General features: G+C 37.0%; 1 protein-coding gene across 2 annotated transcripts in view; it reads right to left on the bottom strand.

The window, feature by feature from the left end:
* The window catches only part of LOC145680693 (uncharacterized), an 85,507-nt gene extending 69,663 nt beyond the window's left edge, over window positions 1-15,844 (bottom strand). Inside the window, exon 1 of one of the 2 annotated variants that reach the window (XM_081751596.1) lies at window positions 15,496-15,844. In XM_081751596.1, the coding sequence (XP_081607722.1) occupies window positions 15,496-15,669 (174 nt within the window). In that variant the 5' untranslated portion in view covers window positions 15,670-15,844. Of the gene's footprint in view, window positions 1-13,935; window positions 15,472-15,495 lie in introns of those variants that run through there. The other variant, XM_081751595.1, reaches the window with a different exon arrangement.
* Between the last annotated feature and the right edge of the window lie 4,868 nt (window positions 15,845-20,712).

A 20,712-nucleotide genomic window follows, 5' to 3' on the forward strand; every position in this document is an offset into this window, starting at 1 on the left:
ACCATTGAGCCACCGCAGCAGATTGTACGATGTACAAGTAAAACAGTGACATTGTGATCCAAAAGCTCCTTTTATATATAAATTCACATAGCATATTTTATTGTGTAAATGATTATTTGATGTTTAACGTCCACTCACAATTTCTTCTTTCTCTTCTTTTTTTCCTTTTTTACTTTACATTTCTCTCCTAAATAGTAGTCTTGTTTATTATAACTTTGCGAGTCAATATAACGTCATGGCATTTGTATGTTCCGTGCCGCGTCTCCTTTATGTAAATTTACTTTCTAATTACTTATATTTATTTAATCCTACCTTACTTCTTTATTTATACAAAAGCCATTTACAGAAATATAGCTACAGACTTTGTAACAATTGCTGCTCTGCTTTTTTTTTAAATTATCTGAAACAGCTAGCATCATACACTAACACCTGGCACTACCTACGCATCCTTTCAACACACGATAACCAAGGACGAAAGCAGATATGAAGACGACAGGATTAAATAGTCGTTGTAACTAAGTAACAGAGTTCTACGCATGGCAAACACCGTTCTATTCACTTATGCAAGCTGCTGGATGCACATTTAATGTTGGAAAACCTTATTATCTTATATTCTGGACATGAAAATCACAACATACGGTTTCAGGACTTCTCTGGTTCCATTGTCAATGTATCTTCTAGAAGGAAAGGAGACATGGTGGCTCAGTGGTAGAACGCTCGCCTCTAGTGCGAGGATTCCTGATTCGATCCCAGGCCAAATGGGTTTGTGTTTGACACAGCCCCGTGTCTGTGAATTTTCTAGTTCTTCCGTTTTCTTCCACATGATCATTCTACTAATTCTTTCATAATCATCCATTCCCTTTAGCCAAATGGACGTAATCGTAGGACGTGAAACTAGAAATTTTATTTCATTTCAATATATGTACCGCTACACTGCCTATTAAATCAAGGTGATAGATTTACGAATCCCTCTCATCGGTAACAAATTTTATGGACGATTGTTTCGTCGGCTCACGAACAATATTTCCGTTTAAAAACGCATAACATGCCTTCAAAATTTCACGCGTACAGTAGTGCCTTTGCGTGTTTTTCATAAACGTTGTCATAATAATATGTTTAAAAACTATTTCTGTACTTTTTGTGTTATTTTTGCCATCATATTGTTTAATTTAGTGTTACTTATTTATTTTTAAAACGAATAATTTTATTTTCATTTTTCATTACAGATAAACACTTGAAAATGTAAAAAAAAAAAAAAAAAAGAAAGAAAGAAAGAAAGAATAAAAGAAAAAAAACTATTTATAGTACCGTGTCCCTGTAGTTAGAATGGATTAATTTTATTTACATTAATTTCAGAAAAAAAAATCAGTTTACAAATAACGTTACGGACAGAGTTGAAAAAAAATATTTATTTTTTTCAACTGAATCTCTTACACTTTATCTTTTTTCACAACGGAAAAGAATTTAAATATTCCTTCTTTGACTAGTTAACTACTAGAGTTTTAGTTTCTTTTTATTATATACGAACAAAAACAAAATCGGAGGTTTACTAGATTTATGTTCTGTTTTTAACAAGGTGTTTCTCACACAGTAGTAGTATATTATTGTTCTACCATCATATAAGAGTAGGCGGTCAGGGTAATTCTAAGAATTCACACAATAATTGGACGAAAGAAAGAAAATCTTAGTACGTATTTCTTTCTAAGCATCTTAATCAGAAAATATCCAAAGTAAAATATACACTACAGAATATGCTACCATTTTGCAAATTGCAAAAATTTTGCGTATATATATATATACACACATAGACTGAATATCATTTTTGGTATCTTTTGCTTTAAAACTGTCAACTTATACGGTGTAAACTTGTATATCAGCATAAATTGAGTATGAATATAAATATTTGATTTTAAGTTATATGCTCTGAGATAACAAAATTAATACTATAATACGTAAGTCATCTTTCAGTAGTAGCGTTTCTATTTACGAACGGCTTTTTCTTTTCAAATATATTTATAGGTTTCTTCCTATTTGCAGTATTAACAATTAGTTGAAATACCCGTTTTCAGTACGGGCAGAATTGGTTTATGGCAAATATACAAAATAAAAAAAATGAAATGAAATCTTTCAATTTAACGTTCCACACGACCTGCTCTTTAGGCTAAGGAAGACTGTGGGAAATATATGAAAGGTATGTTCAACCTTCTTTTCCACCACTTTAAGATGCGTGTTTAAATCGAAATAAAAAGATAGAAACCTAACTCGATCCAAGCGCTACCTTGAAAAAAAAAAAAAAAAAAAAAAAATCAAATGGTATAGCCGTTACTGTTTGCGACAAATATAGCCTCCTCATAGCCTTCCCCCTCTCATTCCTTAGAGTATGCATTTTCAAACGTAGAGCTCATGATAAATACTCAGCTCAACCCAAATTTTGTTTAAAAACTCATTTTAAAGGATTCAACCATGTCCTCACTTTTGCAAGTCTATGAATACAAAATAGGAAATTAAAATATCACAGAAATGTTTGTTTGTTAGAGGGAGAATTTTCGAAAATCTTGGGATGCGTCTCAACAGACTTTGAATAAGGATTTTATACATAGAATTCTATTTGCATAACTTGAAGGGTTCGTGAGATTCATATTTTCGCCATAAATTTTGAACCCCTCCCCTCTTTGCATATGCATTTTTGGTGAAACTGACAGGATAGAAACCTGGTTCGAGTCAAATGTTAACTATGCTTAATAATTGATTTCAAACGGTTAACCTATTTTCCACGATGATGAAACAGACAACGTCGATGTAATTTTCGCATATTGAGAATAACATAAAAATTTCTTTTTCCTTCCGTTAGAAGCTGAATTTTCTAAAACACTGGAGTATGTGGTCACTTATTTAGACTCGCGAGTTACTCTATTTTTTAAAATAAATTTTGAACCCCTTCTTTCAGTCCCATTAGGATATGCATTTTAATGAAACTGACACGTTAGAAATTAGCTCCATCCAAATGCTATTTTCAAAAATTCATTTCAAATCAATGTTGTTGGAATTTTTCCCATTGTTTTTTTTTTTTTTTTTTTTTTTTTAGGAAGGGGGGTCCACAATAAAACTCACGTCCAAAAATATATTACAAAACTTGGATTGAAATAATAACCTAATGATTATAATTACTATCTACAACTGTGTTGCCTATTTTCAGAATAAGCTTAAAATAAGTATTTATCAAGAGATCATCATCAGAACAGAACGCCACTGAAAAAAAAAATGTCTGGGAATCATGCATAACGAATTTTGTTTGCGTTCAATTAAATTCGTTGTAATAGTTTTATGTAAAAATGAAATGGATCTTGTGATCGCATTTCAGGAAAAGGGCTAAACCGTTTGGAATAAATTTTTGGATGTATAAAGGCAACAAGGAAAGTTCTGTCGCTTTTTCATCCACCACCTGCGAACATCGATGTCACCTAAGACTACCTTGAAGATCAAAAATAGTCCCCATTACCATCGACGACCTTCTGCCAACGTTCTGGAAGGCCATGGATTCCATCGCGGCAGAACTTGGTGGAGCGTGAAGCGATGCATTTTGCACCTCTACTAGGGATCTGAATTGGCGTCCTTTAAGGTGATTGTCCAAGGAATGGAACAGGTGACAATCGGACGGTGCAATGTCAGGAGAGTATGGCGGATGCAATAGTGTTTCCCATCCAAGGCGCAGAATAGTGTCCCGGATCAACGTGGGGCTTAGCATTGTCCTACAACAGGAGAACCCCTTTGCGATTCAGAAGTGCTGGCTCCAGAGTTTTGAGTTTTTCTAGAACACTGCTCTAATGCTGACAGTACACACTTGTATTAATGCTCTAATCAGCTGGTAGCAGTTCCCAATGCACGATGCCGCGAGCAATCCTTCAAACATACGAGAGAACCTTCTTCTGGTGCAGTGCTGGTTTCGGCTGATTTGGAACCGGTTCATGGGATGCTAACCAATGATGACGGCGCCGTGGAGTTTCGCACAGGACCTACTTCCCATCACATGTCAACATTCTATCCAGAAATGGCTCCTTCCTCAGACGAGACAGCAAAGCAACACAGGTGTCTGCTCGCGTTCCCTTCTGGCCCGGAGTCAAATCATGTGGGACCCATCGACCCAACTTGTAGTACTTCCCAAGTTGATGAAGCTGCTGTCGAATGGTTTCTCCATTCATACTGATTTGTAGTCCCAGTTCCTCACATCTTTGGCCACTGTTCGCCTCAATTGCTGTCTGAAGATCTTCATTTTGTACATGTGTTGGTATTCTGGCACGTGGTGTATCTTCGAGTGTTTCGCCACCGTCCTTAAACTTGTTAAACCACCGTTGCACTGTCCGCGTACTCACAACACCCTACCAAAGGCCTGGCATATCTTTCATCCCAGTTTGAACTCCTACAGCTTATGACGCTCTGTGGAGGTCCCGTGTTCACTCTGTCCTTACGCAAGCTCACGATGTAACTGAACTGCCACAACCAGGTAGTATGTTGGATATACCCGCACCAACAACTGACATTCGCCATATCTCGATTCGCATTCAACTTACTGTGTGAAGGCCAATTGAACACAGACCTCCACAAAAGGCGACAGAACTTTCTTGGTTACCGTTCTTGGGTACGTTATAGTTATCACGAACCTCAAATTAGGTTTTTAGTCATGTTTGATTAAAATGCGTATTCTAAGAGGACGGGAAAGGATGACTAAATCCTATGCGAAAAACTGAGTATTTCACGATCCCGGTATATAAACTCCTCTTTAAAACTAGGTGAACCAGTATCGCAACGTCTTTTAAGAATTTACGTTTTAAGAGGGAAGGGAGGCATTTTCTATAATTCCTTTCTTTACATTGAAAGTGATGTTACCTGTTGTTTCTGATCGCATCACGGGGAAACGGTTAAGCACTTTGTAATCAATTTTTAAACATAGTTAGTACCTACTTTGAGCTGAGTTTTTATCATATTACTTTGATTCAAGGGCGCATCCTAGAGAAAAGGGTTCAAAATTTATGTCAAGAATAGAGTATATCACAAGACCGCCAAGTTAGGAAGATGACACTCGGTATATAAACTCCTTAATTAACACAGGTGAGTACCGTATCAGAGTGTGAAACTAAAACTTCCAAACTGCGAATTAAATACTCAAAACTGGAAACAGTGCATCTATAAGTACTGATTGCAATAGAGTAGTACGATCAAAGATAGAACCCGTTCTTCAAATGCTGAACCTATATCAAAAAGTCATTACTAGCTACCTCTTACTGTTTTTGTTCTATGGCAATAAAGGTTGAAACCAAAAATACTTTATTTCAACCACTTCCGGTTTGAATAGAGGAGATAAATCCTATTCTTGGGACACTGACTCAATTGCAGAAAGCTGCTTCTTGATAGTATTTACAGTTTTTGCTCTACGGAAATCAGTACTGAAACCGGAAGTAATAGTAATTTTGAATCACTTTTGGTTTCGGTATTGTTGTGAACATTCATAATATGTTGTCTTAAGATGCTGAATCGTTTACAAAAGACCAGCTTCTTTCTACCTGTTACCGTTTTCGTCCTACGGAGATAAAACACTGAAACCGATTATAACAAGTTCCGGTTTGAATAGAGGGTTAACGGAGCAGATGGAACCTATTCCTGAGATGTTGAATTGATTCCATAAAACCGAACGTCGACAGAATTTACCGTTTGTGCGCTACGGAAATCACTATTGAAACCACATTTGAACCACTTCCGACTTCGGTAGAGTGGGTGTGGATAATCATGATACGTTTGAGGCACTAAATCGTTTGAGAAAAAGAAACATGTTTCTTGCTATGTCACCGTGGCATCTATGGCAAAAACGATGAAACCGAAAAAATGATAGTTTTAACTACTTCCAATTAGAAGGTTAACGGAGTAGGGCAGACCTATTCTTGGGACGTTGTATCACCGACCCCAAGCTCATTTTTCTCGAATTCAAAAGAGATTGAAAAAGACAGTGTTAATTTTAAACTTTATTAACCAAGCTTCGTATATAGAAAAACAATCTCGAAACCTTCTCCATCAGTTTGGCATTTTGTGCATTTGTGTTGGTAAGCCTCACTTCAATTTTACGGCCATATATGGTCAAAAAACAAGGACTCGGTTTACGTCATGGTAACATGCTTGGTGAATGTTTCCTTCTATCTAATTTTCGGGACCCTTGCTTTTCCACCCACGCACTGTTATAGCTAAGAGCTAATTGAACGATAATTCTGGTCCCGATGCTAGGAGTGAAAATCGGGATTTTCCCGGCTGACCATATACAAAGAATAATCAACAAAAATAACTCTTAGTGCCTTGCACGAACGCTTGGACACGAGATTCATTACGGTCGTCGCTCGGAAAAGCACCCACCAAGGCGAGTGGGGTGCCTTGTTTTAAAGTGAACATACGCATTCTTTTGTATATGCTCCCCTGTATGGGTTGAGCTATCGCAAGTTCAGTTGTCATTTGATTATATGAAAGTAAACTTTTGTGGTTTAGTTTCAGTGATTGTGCGCTAATCATATACGTTTCAGTGTCGTCTGCGTTACCATACTTTTTTAAATAACAGTGCAGTAAAAGTTTGCTGAGTCAAATATACATTATCGAGTAAGGGTGCAGCGACAGTTCAGTGTGGAGTAATTTAAATTATTTGTTGCAAAACCTAACGACGCACTCCTAAAACTATCCAGACCCCGGTACAAGAACTCTTCTGTGAACCTTTTGCATCCAATTTGGATTCAACGCCAGGACCCAAGCGGCATCAGCAGCGAATCAATTAACCGATCGAAGATCCTCGTGAGTAAGTGAAATTTTAATTTCTCAATTGTGCCACACAGCCACCTTTATTAAAAGAAAACAAAATAAAAATGAAATAAAATAAAGGAAAATAAAAAAAAAAAGTTAAAACGGCTGTAAACATATACAGTAAAAGTTGCTTGTTCATCTGTAATCTCTTTGATGTTCTTTTAATTTGTATGAATTACATTCAGTATTATTACATTTTCTATACAGTTTAATCAGGTTTTGTGATTTGCACCGCAAGATAATTTTAATTTGTTAATATCTGTGCTTAATTTAATCATTTGCACACTTTTCCATTTTTACGGTATCTATGTTTTGTCTACCGTTCTCTCCAGATTCGGTTTATGACAAAAACGTAGGTACGGAAGAAATCGTTGTTTGCCGCGGCAGAGCTGGAATGGATACGCGAGAGAAAAAGAGAGAGAAAGAGGCGTAAAACTTCGAGAGAAAGAAAACAAATATAAATGATACAGTTATATCTACAAGATACTAACCACGACAAAAAAAAAAACGATTTCAGTTGGATCCATAGCAAACGAAAATCAGTATTGAAACCGGAAGTAATAATGAATTTGAATCTCTTCTGGTTTTTATAGTGTTGCGAATAGTTATGATATGCTGTTTTGGGGTGTTGAACTGTTAAAAAAAAAAAAAAAAAAAAAAAAAAAAAAAAAAAAAAAAAAACTGTTCTACTATTACTTCTCGTTATCTGTTACAATCGTCGTTCTATGTCGATAAACGCTGAAACCGGAAGTAATAGTAAATTTGAACCACTTCTGGTTTCGGTAGTGTGTTATGGATAGCCATGATACATTGTCTTGGGACGTTGAGTCGTTTATAAAAAATGATTTTCGCCATGTACTAGAGTTTTCGTTCTATGGCGATAAACATTGAAACCGAAAATAACTAATTTGAACCACTTCTGGTTTAAATAGAGAGTTAGCGATGGAGATAAAACCTATCCTCAGGACGCTCAATCGATTTCAAAAAGCCGCATCTCGGTACTTCTTACGTTTTTGCTCTGATACCTCTCAACACACAGACGGACAAAGCCATTGTATATTGCACAGTTTGGAAGTCTAATAAATGGCCGCATGAATTAGCATTTTTGAAAATTTTCATTTTAAGGGGACACGGACATTTTCTGTAATTCTTTGTTCATGGAAAGCAATGTTGCCTGTTTTCGTGATCGCACCACGGCTGAACAATTTTAAATGAATTCTGGAACATAGTTAGTACCTACCTTTATCTGTTTTATTTTATTATGTTACTTTGATGAAGCACATCCTAATGAAAGTAGAAGGGATTGAAAATTTCAGCCAAACTTACAGTATTTCATGAGCTTCTCAAATTAGGAAGATGAAACTCGGTATACAAACTCCTCATTAAAAATCCTAATGAAAGTAGAAGGGATTGAAAATTTCAGCCAAACTTACAGTATTTCATGAGCTTCTCAAATTAGGAAGATGAAACTCGGTATACAAACTCCTCATTAAAAATAAGACGGATACTTCATTTCCCGTTTTCGAATATTTCCGTTTTAAATTTCCATTGTCTATAATTTCTTTCTTCGCATTTCAATGGATGTTGCCTGTTGTTTGTGATTATGTCACGGGGAAATGGTTGAACAGTTTGAAATAGGTTTTTGAATATAGTTAGTACGTACCTCAAGCTGGAATTTTATCATGTAACTTTACTTAACTGGCGTATCCCAAGGATTATGGGAGTTCAAAATAGAATATCCTATGAACTTTTTTTTTATTATTACACTTTCACTGATATGCGTACCCTAAGGGGGAGAGGACACTCATAAACATTTTCCTTGAACCCAGTTCTTTTTGTGCGAAGAAACGAGCATTTAAGCTAATCGGGAATAAAACGTAATGCGATTACATTCCCTCTACTTTTGTACTACATACCTGGTATAAGTATAAACAAATAATAAAATGCTTTTCTCTATGTGTCAGTTAGTTACAAACTGAGAACGCTGCATTTAGAATCAAGGATATTACTGAAGATATATCTCTATCTTCTGAACACTAATGGTAGTCCGTTAATGAAGCTTCCGAATTCTTCTTGTGTATTTGGTGAAGTATGTGATGTACAGTACAATTATCATATGTTATAAAGGCTCTTCAATCATAAAATCTACAGTAAGAAGGTAAATTGGCAACTGGAAATGAGGAAAAAAAAAAATCTATTTCCAACATTTCAGTTCTTTACAAAAAACTTAAAAGTACATCTAAGAATGGTGGTTTCTATCACTGTCTCCTAAACTTGAAGTACTATCTCAGTATTTACCTGGCGTGTTTTGAGGGAAACTAAAAGCGGCTGGCTCAGGGATTTGAATCCTGAGTGTAACAGGGGATTTTATTCCTATTCTATAATTGAATTACCAACCTCTTTGTTACTCTGAAAAACTGTCTACTACCTTCTTTCCAGAAATCGAAATAGAAGCGAGTGTCAATGGTGCAAAGTGTGTTTCACGAAACGCGGATGGGGCTTCATGGGTTGCTTTGTGCGACACTTTTAATTAATATTTATTAAGTTTAGTCCAATGTCTTACGATTATGCACCGAAGCTAATGGAGACTGTAATGATGAGATGGGTGATAATGGTGACATGATGAAAGTGGGGAAAAACGGTAGAACCCCGAGAAAACTCTTGCACATGGTGTTTGTCCATCACAATGCCTACTTGGCGGGAGCTAGGACCAAACCAGGAAACCGGGCCAGAGATGAGCCACCACAGCCCCACAAGGAAATTCCATTGTTTCATGTGTACATTATAACATGAACGCTTAATATGGCTTTAAATATACGTACAAAATTTAATAAAACCCAACTTTGCCCAGAGCTCCCTCGTGGCTAAGCGGTTAGCGTACGCGCCTTTGGTGTGGGAAACCCGGGTTCGTTTCCCGGCGGGAGCTCATGTGGTTCGGATTCCACGTTAATCAGTAGGTCCACGTCTCATATAGCCTCGCTGCTGAACGGGACGCTAAACTAAAATCAACTCAACTCAACCCAATTTTGCCCAATAAAACCCACTGAGCTGGGTTTTTCACAACGCTATTTGAAATAGTTCAACCGTTTTCCCTGATGATAAGACAGACAACGTCGATTTGATTATGGTGGAAAAACCTATAGAAACTTTCCCTTCCCTCTTAAAAGCGGATTTTTTTAAAATGTTGGGACACAAGTCCAGTTATTTTTAATGAGGAGTTCATACAGGAAGTTTCATGTTCCTAACTTGACAGACTCTTGATCATACATAGAAATGCTGACAAGAGCATGTGACTTGTGAGAGAATCGTTGTAGTACTTCTTGTATCCCGAAAGTGATCTTTTGAAACTGAGGCTAGAACTTACTGAAAAATTTTATTCCAGATTTAATGGCAATTTCTTTAGCCTCCTGCCCAGAGGAGTAGAACGTCTTATCCTTGGCTTTTGAATTAGCATTTTTAGAATCTAGATGGAATTTCCGTGCTTCATTTTTCATTTACGTACCCTGAAACATTTTTCACTCTTAATTTTAACAAAAAATCTATATATCTGCTAATGGATGATATAAGATGAGTATCTATAATTAAATAAAAGGTATTTTATCAATTGTTCAGAGGCAATTCCACTTAAGTTCGAAACTCTTTGTTGTTAACTTGACATCATTTAGCTTGACAGAATTTCTAAATATTTCATAACAATCCTCAAGGATGAATATATAAGGAAAGAAGGAATATATAAGTAAACATAATGTTACTTAAGAATCCAAGTACGTCGTCGATTTGAAAAAAAAAAAAAAAAAAAAAAAAAAGTGTTATTTTCAAATGAGCGTTGATCAGCCTTTAATAGGTGTAAACCCACGAAATGAATTTTATGGAGATTTTACAAAAGTTCCATATGATTTACGCACAACCCATAATATCAAGGATGGTTAGGGAAAGGAAACAGAATTTTAACAATTTCTTTAATGAAAATTTTGAGTTGCGGCCCTTCTTTGTCACCCTAAAACTTGGCAATGAGCATAAAATGCACATAAAAATGTCGGATGCCGGAATATTTCCTCTGAAAAAAATCAAATTAAAGAAATCCAAAGTTGTAAAGTTTGGGTGATGCCGTTCCGTCTGTCCGCAAAAATGGTTGCAGTTTTGGAGCAGCTCCACAACCAGTGGAGGTATTGCACGCAACGTAGGATGAAAGTGAATTGGACTTGGAGGAGGAGAGGAAAGATAAAGGTGAAAGTTATAGACTCCTCGATAGTCATAATGTTTCATCAGTATGGAAGTCTGATGACTCTGGAGAAGGCAAATCAATCTGTTCTTAATTCCTATCGTATTTCGTGTCCATTGTTTCTAACTTGTCACGAATTTCTTCGTAACAGAATATCTCGCGTCGCCATTGTCCACTCCCAACAAACAAGGTACAAAAAGTATCGAAAGTTAATAATAATCATCATAAAATCTTCAAATGTTAGGGTTCGAAAAAAAAAAAATTCTACTGTACAGGAAATGTGGTATGTATTACTCCCCCAACCTGAGGTTAAAAAATATGATCCAATGTATCTTTCGTAAACACATTACAGTTACTGTACAAGGAATACTGTACAAGTATACTTACGATACTTCACAATCAATCCCACTATTGGATTTAAAGTCAATCGAGAACGAGAGTAGAAAGCCCTCCCATCACCAGCACGTTCTTTAAAAAAAAAAAAAAAAAAAAAAAAAATGGAGATATTTTAAAACGAATAGGAGAAAAGAGCACGTTCTTATCCAGTATCCTTCGTAGAAAGGCCAACTGGACTGGACACATCTTACGAAGAAATTGCCTTCTTCATGTCGCCACACAAAGTAAGACAGAAGGAATGTGAAGAGTAGGGAGAAGAAAAACACAACTTGTTGATGATTTGAAAAATATAAGAAAATAGTGAGAGTCAAAAATGATAGTTGAAGATCGAGAAACATGAGAGAAACATCTCCAGACCCTAACCTAAAAGTGTAAGAATCTCCTATTAAGTCCAAGGTCTGCTAACAGGCAGAATATATATTATTCGATGATTCACGTATTGCAGAGGTTTTGATATTATCCCACTCTTACAGTTGAAGTCAATCAAATGTCAGAACTGACTCAGCACCCGCTCCCCTCAAGATTTAAATAAAAATGCTATAACTTTCGTAAAAAATACAATTTTGTCGAGTATGGTCTATTTTTTTTTCTGGGAATTTCCAATCGTCTCAACTGCTTGCAGTTTAAATGGGCCAATAATGAGGGAGCGCCTTCTCCCCAATACTATGTAACATATTTTCCTGAATGTTTATCAAATATACTCATATTTTTGTAGTTGATTGCATGTGTTTTCTCGGAGATTAGAGACTTAATATTATAGTTTGGGAGTTGAAATAGTTAGGGAGTACTGCTCGGTTTCTACTGCACAGCGATCAACGTTAAAATCGGAAGTGGTTGATCTTCTACCATTTCTGGTTTTAATAGATAAATCAGAGTTTCAAAGTGGATTATATTCTTAGGACGCTTAATCGATTGCGAAAAATCGCTTCTTGCTTCCGGTTACCGTTTTCATTTTATAACGATCAACATTAAAACTGGAATTGGGCGATTTTTGCAACTGCCAGTTTCAGTAGACAGATTAGAGCAGAAATGGAATATATTTTGGGATTTAAAATCGCTTTTCGCTATCTTCTACGGTTTCTATTTTAAGGCGATCGAGGTTAGAACGGAATGTGGTTGGTTTCAACCTCTTTCGGCTTGAATAAGGGTTTACAAAGAAGATATCTCTTTTTACAACAGTAAATCGATTCCAGAAAACCGCTTCTCATTATCTATTAACATCTTTGCTCTATGCAAATCAATATTGAAACCGAAAGTTGTAATGAATTTCCATTATTCCCGGTATCGGAAATGATTAATTCTACCATTTCCGGTTTGAGTAGCGGTTCATACATTTTGACCAAATTTGGTGGTGATTGATCGAGTAGCTCTTGAAATATTTGTCTCTCGGACAAACTGACAGCGTAAATATATATAAAGGAGTTTGGGTAAACGAAACTCTCTAAAAATCAATCAATCTTTAGTACATCACGGTCACAACATCAATATCAGACATTGTGCATTGTGACCTCATGTTTCGATGTTAAGCCATTATGCCTCTGGCAGCTCAGGATGGGCCTTTTGGGTCTCCATTGGTAAACCAAGCTGGCCGACGGAGATCTGACATATTTATTTATAATTTTGTAGTTACGCGACATCAGATCGGTGCATCATAAAAGACACTGCTGTCTCGACGTAGGGATAGCCACGGCGAATTGTACACAAGTCAGAAATTGATTTTTTGAAAACAGAATAAAGAGAAAACTCATGAATTTTTGAAATCTTGTTTTTGCACAACGTACGAAACATATCCTTAAAAGATGAAAGTTACGAATATGAATCCATTATTAGTATCATACCAAGTCACATCCATAACTACTCACATTAATTTGCCTGCGCGAAAAGTCTTATTACGAAATTAGGGGAAATTCATTCTATATCTTTCGCAACACGTACAAAATACACAATAAAAGACGAAAGCAGTGATGCAAGTGCGCAGAAGCAGCACACCAAATCCCATCATTACACAAGTGTTACACAATACATAGTGTCAAAACTACCTGTGCATCTATTGGAACCCTTGAATTCTTTAATATTGTTCGAAGAAAGTTAAGTGATAATCCTCCACGGTACGCCTGCAATGGTATTACATAAAATTCTTATTATAAGTACGGCTATTCGTCTTGTTTCTTTCACAAATAAGTTTTTGAGCATATCTACCGACGCCACGAGCTTCACCCTACCCTCGAATCAGAATACATACAATTCCTTCGTACCACGTAGCATATTATATTGTATTGTATTTATTTCGTGTTTTTTCATATATTTAGCACTGTATTGCAATGCATATGAAGTGGACACGTCATTTATATATAAACATAAAAGTAAAAAGACAATAATAATGAAAATTACACACACTACGTTAATACTTAAGCCTTACATGCTACATCTTATTATACATTACAGTTTGTATGATATTATTAAAAATAAACTTAATTATTACTTGCAGTGTATGTAGAAATCCTTGAATATATATCAAATGCTAAAAACAAGCAATGACACTTGATACTGTAAATCATGTAGTTTCTTTTTTCTCTCTCTCTCTTTCTTTGTTGGTATGTGTTTTTCGTATCAATAATTGTTTCGCAGCACATCAGTTTGCACGCACATTTTAGTATGTATGCTATTATTTGGGCAAGTGCCATAAAAATAAAACCATAGACTAGGGTTAACTGCTATATCGCTGGAGCAATTTTATAAAATTTACCAGATGAATTGGAGAATTAATTTGGTTTGTGTCGAAGAGTGAGTGAAAATAAGGTGACGGGAATGGTTGACGTTAAGAAAATACTTGTTGTTAGTTGCTTTTGACGTTGTAAGCGGCATTATAGGCTATATGGAGGCGGAAGTGACTATTTGGCGGAGAGATACACTTGCCATGATTTATGGGAAAGGCAGTGTGGAAATGGTGCGTAGGCCCTAAATGACAGGATTGTGTCATATCGTGTTTGAGTTTTATAGAATTATGCAATCATAAGGAATGTCAGTTGTTGAAATTGTGTGAAAGGCATTGTCTACTAAACAGGGGAACCATTTATCGTACGTATGGAAACGAACTGAAACTACAGAAAAGAAGAGGAACATCTAACCAAACCCAATCGAATCTCAAATAATTTAAAGCATTTTGGTAATTTTTTGGATAGCTGTGCAACACATAAGCCATGCATTTTCTGACATATAAAATATTTTTCCACTATCCTCGTTTATACCCAACGCCCCTGACGTGCCTGTTCCCTACGGATCCATCCCTTCGCTCTGGCATGGGCACCCCTGCTGCTCTCAAGCCCTAACTCGGCTAGTTAGCATTCGTGTCTTTTAGTGGTCACCTAGCACAACTTGGGGTCCAGTTTTACTATACGGATCCACAGATTGTAAAATGTACGGAAATTTTTGGGGAAATCTTTAAATTATCCATTTTATGTCGAGGATAGAACCCATCAAACCTCTGCTGGGCTTCTAACCCATTCCTAGTACTACACGTACTCCTACTGCTACTTATACTATGGATCCGTATAGTACAGGTTCGTTCGTGCTTTATGCACTAGTTTTTATGACATAATGTCCAAACTATACTGTGAACAATAACCACTACCAAGTGAGCCAGGGTCACAAACTAGTATTTTGGGGCAGAAACTAAATATTGCTTTCTTTTTTAGATTTTCGTATGGCCCGGCGATACAGTAGTAATGATGCAGACTGTATCAGGACACTTTTTAACGCATCAAAAGCACCATAATATATTTAACATCTCATAAAACTGCAGTTTTCAATTTACGGATACTTTATACGAGTAGATCCCCTTATTAGTTACGTTATTCACTTGTAATCGGAAAAACGCGAACCAAAGGGTTGTACTTCTGTAAGTTACGCGAATTTACATGTTGGTTATGTAAAATTTTGTTCAGGGAATTCATTGTTATTGAATTTCGAAGGTAAACAAACATTAACCGAACCGATAATACTCGGTTTTCTAGGAGTTGTAAACGCTTTCAGTCCCTCATACTTACAGTAAATGATAAACAGTTGAGGATTTTATTGAGAAGTTTACGTTCTAATCCCTCTTCTGTAAAAATATCGAGCTTCAAACTCGTTTTCATCAAACACAGTCGACACAAATTTAAATAATCGTCTCCTAAATACTTTGCGTTCACTAACAAATTAGAACCGTTTCGCCTCAACATTGTTTTAAGTCTTCATATGAATGCTAAAATTGTATCTTAACTTGCAATTTAAAAAGCACAACACATATTGTTAAGCTACATATTACTCAATTATTTATGCTCCCTATATAAACAACAATCTTCAATTCGCCTTTCAGAACATCGGCACATGCGCCATATTTCATAATTAAAAGTTGCCAATTCCTTTAGTGAAATAATACTTGTTCTGCAGTACAGTATAACCCAGAAATAACCAAATTTCAGCATTTCATCGATTTGAGTGCTGATTATCGCAAAATATTGTATTCGATTTTATTAAAAATTCATACAGGTATATTATACAATTAAAATTACAGCCGTAACGCCCAGTCGACTGTTTTACTAAAATTGTTTCCCAATCAGAATTGTTTTAAATAGTACTAGCTGAACCTGCGCTCTCTACACAGCGCATTATTTACATATGAGCATTAATCTCCTTGTTATTCCTCACATCTGTACATATCCCTTTACAGACACAAGTGAAAGACGTCGTCATAAAACAAAAAAAAAAAAAAAAAAAAAAAAAAAAAATACAAGAGATACCATAAAGGGGAGATTTTGTCGAATACTTTTTCAATATCTCGCATGCGCACCGTTTGCGAAATTTAAGCCTACTTCCGGTTGGAATTTTTAATTCATGTATGATCAGTATTTTCTTTCTTCTTGCATGCAGTAAGTAATAAGCAAATACATTACACACACAATTAATTATAATCTCAGTGAAATATGGTGTTGATTGGGCAAAACACTCCAAACAATAAAGACTCAACTTACTGTTAGAGTGGAGAAATGGTTATCCTTCGTTTTTCATTATCTTTTGGCCATGAAACAAACCGCCTGAGAGGTATGCCACCTCTGTATACAATTATGCGGTGTTGGAATGTATAATGTGTAGGATATGATGCTTAAGCTTTTTTTTAATCAACACTTCCAGTCAGGGATGAATTCAGGGGGTAGCCCGGGGGGAACTCCCCCAGAAGAAAATTCTGCCCCCAGGGAAACTCCCAGAATTTCAGTCAAAAATGTAGAAATTACTTCACCCAATTATTTGCTTTTCTTTTCGTGCACGTGCAGACGAAATCATATCTCTCAATATACATATAAATGACGCAGACCCAGTCTATATAAATATTAAACATGTAACATTTAAGATAGTCAATAAAACCTGTATTTCTTAACGCTATGACCGAGTTTGGCAGAACATGAAATTGTCAACTGTTGAAGAAAGGTTTGTATTTTAGTAGGTACTATACTCTTGACCTATATTATATATTAGTAGGTAGCACTAGCACAGATTGAGATAGGAAAGGAAAGATAGGGAAGATCTTTCGATCTTTCCATATGATCTCTGATGTCAGCAAACTTCAGTTCTTGAAAATGTACAGTTCTTGCATTATTTGAAATAGAGCGCCTAAATCCCATTTCTCGCATCGGAAGTAACAGATGTAAATGTGTTTTACGATTATTAAAGTAAATACACCTTTCTTTAATTAAAAATAAGTCAGTTAAAGGGTGAGATTCAGAGAGCGTTATTTAGACGGATCAGGGAGGTACAGTTATCCCTCCTGGGTCAGAGATTTATATAGAATTTATCAATATACTAGTAGTATATAAGTGAAAGATTGCTATTGAAGGTGATGTAGATCCTGCTCAGTGTCCTTCCATGAGGGAGGGGCAAGGGCCCGGAGGCCGAAGTAAGGGGCGCAAAATTCGGGAGGGAAAAAGAAAAAAAAGAGAAATGAAACACATGTGGGCATGTGCACATATATAAAATGAAAGGAAAAAATAATAAATAGTGCTCAAAATCAAGGAAAAGCAGGGTTTACTTTTTAAAATTTTCTCACCTTTCGCAGGTGGTCTGTCGTCCTCACTCATATGTACGTGGGTTCCGTCCTACACGCTCGCTCGCCCCAAGCGCTCATTTTCCACGACACGGCACTAATCCTACTGAAGATTTCGTAAACTAAACTATTGATGTGTATGCAGTGAAGAAACCAAGGCTAATATGCTTGATTTAGAATCAAAAGTGTGAGAAAGAATTTTTTGATTTAGAATCAGAAGTTTTTAAAAACATTTAAATTAACTCAAAAAAATATTTGAGTTAATTTAAATCTTTTTAAAAACTTCTACATTAGTAACAAACAGTAACTACTGAATATAGGAAATAATAACAAAAGTAGCTACTGTAAATAGCAGCTAAAGCTTAGTCTAAAAATATTTTTGTCAGTCTTTATTTAATGTTTTAGATAAAATTAAACGATTGTTTTTTTAATGATAATCTCACATTGAATATAGCAATTAGTCTCAATATTAGGTAAGACGTGCATGGGAATGGAATTGTTAAATATGCTGCTTTCTTGCAAAAATACAGAAAAACAACCCTTCCCCCTCCCCCCGAGGAGTTCACATTTCCCCCCGGGCGAAAATGTCTGAATTCAACACTGCTTCCAGTGTACCCGTAAAAATGTAATAAAGAAGTAATGGCCATGTTTTTTTTTTTTTAAATATTCAATTAGAACTGGACAGTCTACACAAACTTTGCAATGGATCAGTGAAAACGTCATCTTTCTAGAGCCTGTAGTTTCCGAGATCTCGTCGAAAGGATGGCTACAAACATATAAACGCCCACAAACGTATAGTTTAAAAGAACTACAAAGATGGCAGCACTATTCATTTGCATTTATTTTGGAAAAGGCTTATTAAAATACAAAGGATTTGAACAATATTTTTTTAAATAAAATTTTATGCAAAAGGTCTACTTAAATAATTTATTTAAAATACATATAATTTAAAATATTTGTTTCTGTAAAACGTGAAATTACAAATACCGCAAATCAAAGCTTTTAAATCAAAGGGTATAGGTTGGAGCTCAGGCGCTTTTGCTGGAACTGGCCACCTGGAATCTCTAACCAGGTAAAAAAATAGGGTATCCGTAGCTGGCGGAGAAAAATAATCAAGTCATTTAGTGTGTCCATCCCCATTTGTTGATTTTATTCGCGATCTTCGTATATACGGTTGGATTACTTGCCTCTTTGAGGCTGAGGAAACAACCGTCGAATTAAATTTAATACCTCCACGGAGGTTAACACATCAAATTGATTATTTCTGTTGACGACCTAGCTATTCCTATTGGCTAAACGATTTATTAAGTTACTCTCCTCTTCGGAGGGTAGCTTATACTTTTGACAGCTCAACTTCATTCATCATCCGAGCTCCTATGATGGCAACGTCCAAGCCAGTCATCTCGAAAAGGAAGACCAAAATCCCAACGAAGATAGTCAGCCGATCTCAATACCGGCCTGAGGACTTCCTTGTCCCGCTGGGGCGGCCCACCACCTCCGGCGCTACTGCCAAGTCACGATCATCCTCGACAAACCGGTCAACGACTGACGTTCCATCCCTTGCTCCACCGCAGGACGACAATGCCATGGACTTTACCCTGGTTACTACACCCAAGCGACGTCGCTCGTCCACACTGAGCCAACAATATTCATCAGACTTCCCTGTTTACCGATGAGGAACCGATTTGAGCCTCTCTCTACTCTCACAGCTGACGAGTCTCCTGTGATAGAGCCACGGCCCAAAAGCACCAAAGAGGTTAAACCACCTCCTATTTACATTTACGGCATCAAAAACACTTACAACTTCACCAAAAGCCTTTCCAAGACCCTCAGAGAATCGCCTCAGGTTCGGCATAACAAAGAACGCATCGTGATTCAGGTATCTTCTAGGGACGACTTCACAACTATAAAAAACTACTGCGAACAGACGAAAACTGAATACGCTACTGGCATTGCCAAAAGTGACCGACCCCTAAAGGTTGTCGTTCGCAAATTGCCCATTGATACGGACGTCGTCGACCTTCAGTCTGAACTATTCACCTTAGGCTTTAAGCCACTCACGATTCATCAAATGTCTCGTCGGGGCCCCACTGGTGGAGATAGGGTTCTCATGCCCCTTTTTCTCATCTCCCTCGAGAAAACTCCAAATATACAAGAGATCTATAACGTATCAGCTTTGCTTCATTATAAAGTTACATTTGAGCCGTATCGACCGCCGAGTGTTCTGCAGTGTTACCGGTGCCAACGCCTTGGTCATTCACAGGACACTTGCAAAGCTCAACCTAAATGTGTCAAGTGTGGGCAAAGTCATTTTACAAAAGCCTGTGCCAAACCAGATGCATCCACGCCAGCAACCTGTGCAAACTGCGGAGGGGACCATCCAGCCAATTATCGCGGTTGTCCCGTCTTTCGCTCCTACTCAGATGCTCTCAAGAAATCAACTCCTTCTAGCCGCAGCTCCGGTCCTACTGCATCAACTTCACTGGACGATAAGGCACCTCGCAGCGACCGTCCTCCACCACCAAATCAGGATGCTCCCTCTACGTCCAGCACACCAGAAAGTGTGTCTACACTATCCGTTAATGACTTTAATCTCCACTCACTCCTCACTTACATCAAAACCTTCAACTTTGGCCGTATTATCTCTCATCTCAAGAAGGGATTTACTAGACTTCGGGAAGCCACGGATCCTGCGTCTAAGGCTGCTGTCGTCATAGAGACATTCGCTGACATGATTGCTGATGGCTGCTTCTAACCAACCACTCATTCATCACACCATAACTGTTGTCACCTGGAATGCAGATGGTCTTACCGACCAGAAGCGTCTCCTAATTCGTTTTCTAGCAGAACATCAGGTCGATATCATACTCATACAGGAAACTCACTTCACTGCCCAGGTTACACACTGGAGACTGCCCAACTACCAATTATTTCGTCTCGATCGAGTTCAAGGACGGAAAGGAGGATTACTGATTGCCCTGAAACGAAGTTTCAAGGCTAGACAACTCCTTTTACCCCCGTTACACACACTAGAAGCTCTTGCTATAGAAGTCTTCCTCCCCGGGATTCCTCTCATCTTGGTCACGGGCTAACGTTCTCCAGCACGTGACTTAGATCCCAATGATTTCGACGCCATCTCGACTTTGGGCCCCAAAATCATATTGGCAGGGGACTTCAATGCAAA

The sequence above is a fragment of the Thermobia domestica genome, chromosome 3 (genome assembly GCF_964235325.1).
Source record: "Thermobia domestica chromosome 3, izTheDome1.hap1.1, whole genome shotgun sequence".
Classification (NCBI taxonomy): domain Eukaryota; kingdom Metazoa; phylum Arthropoda; class Insecta; order Zygentoma; family Lepismatidae; genus Thermobia; species Thermobia domestica.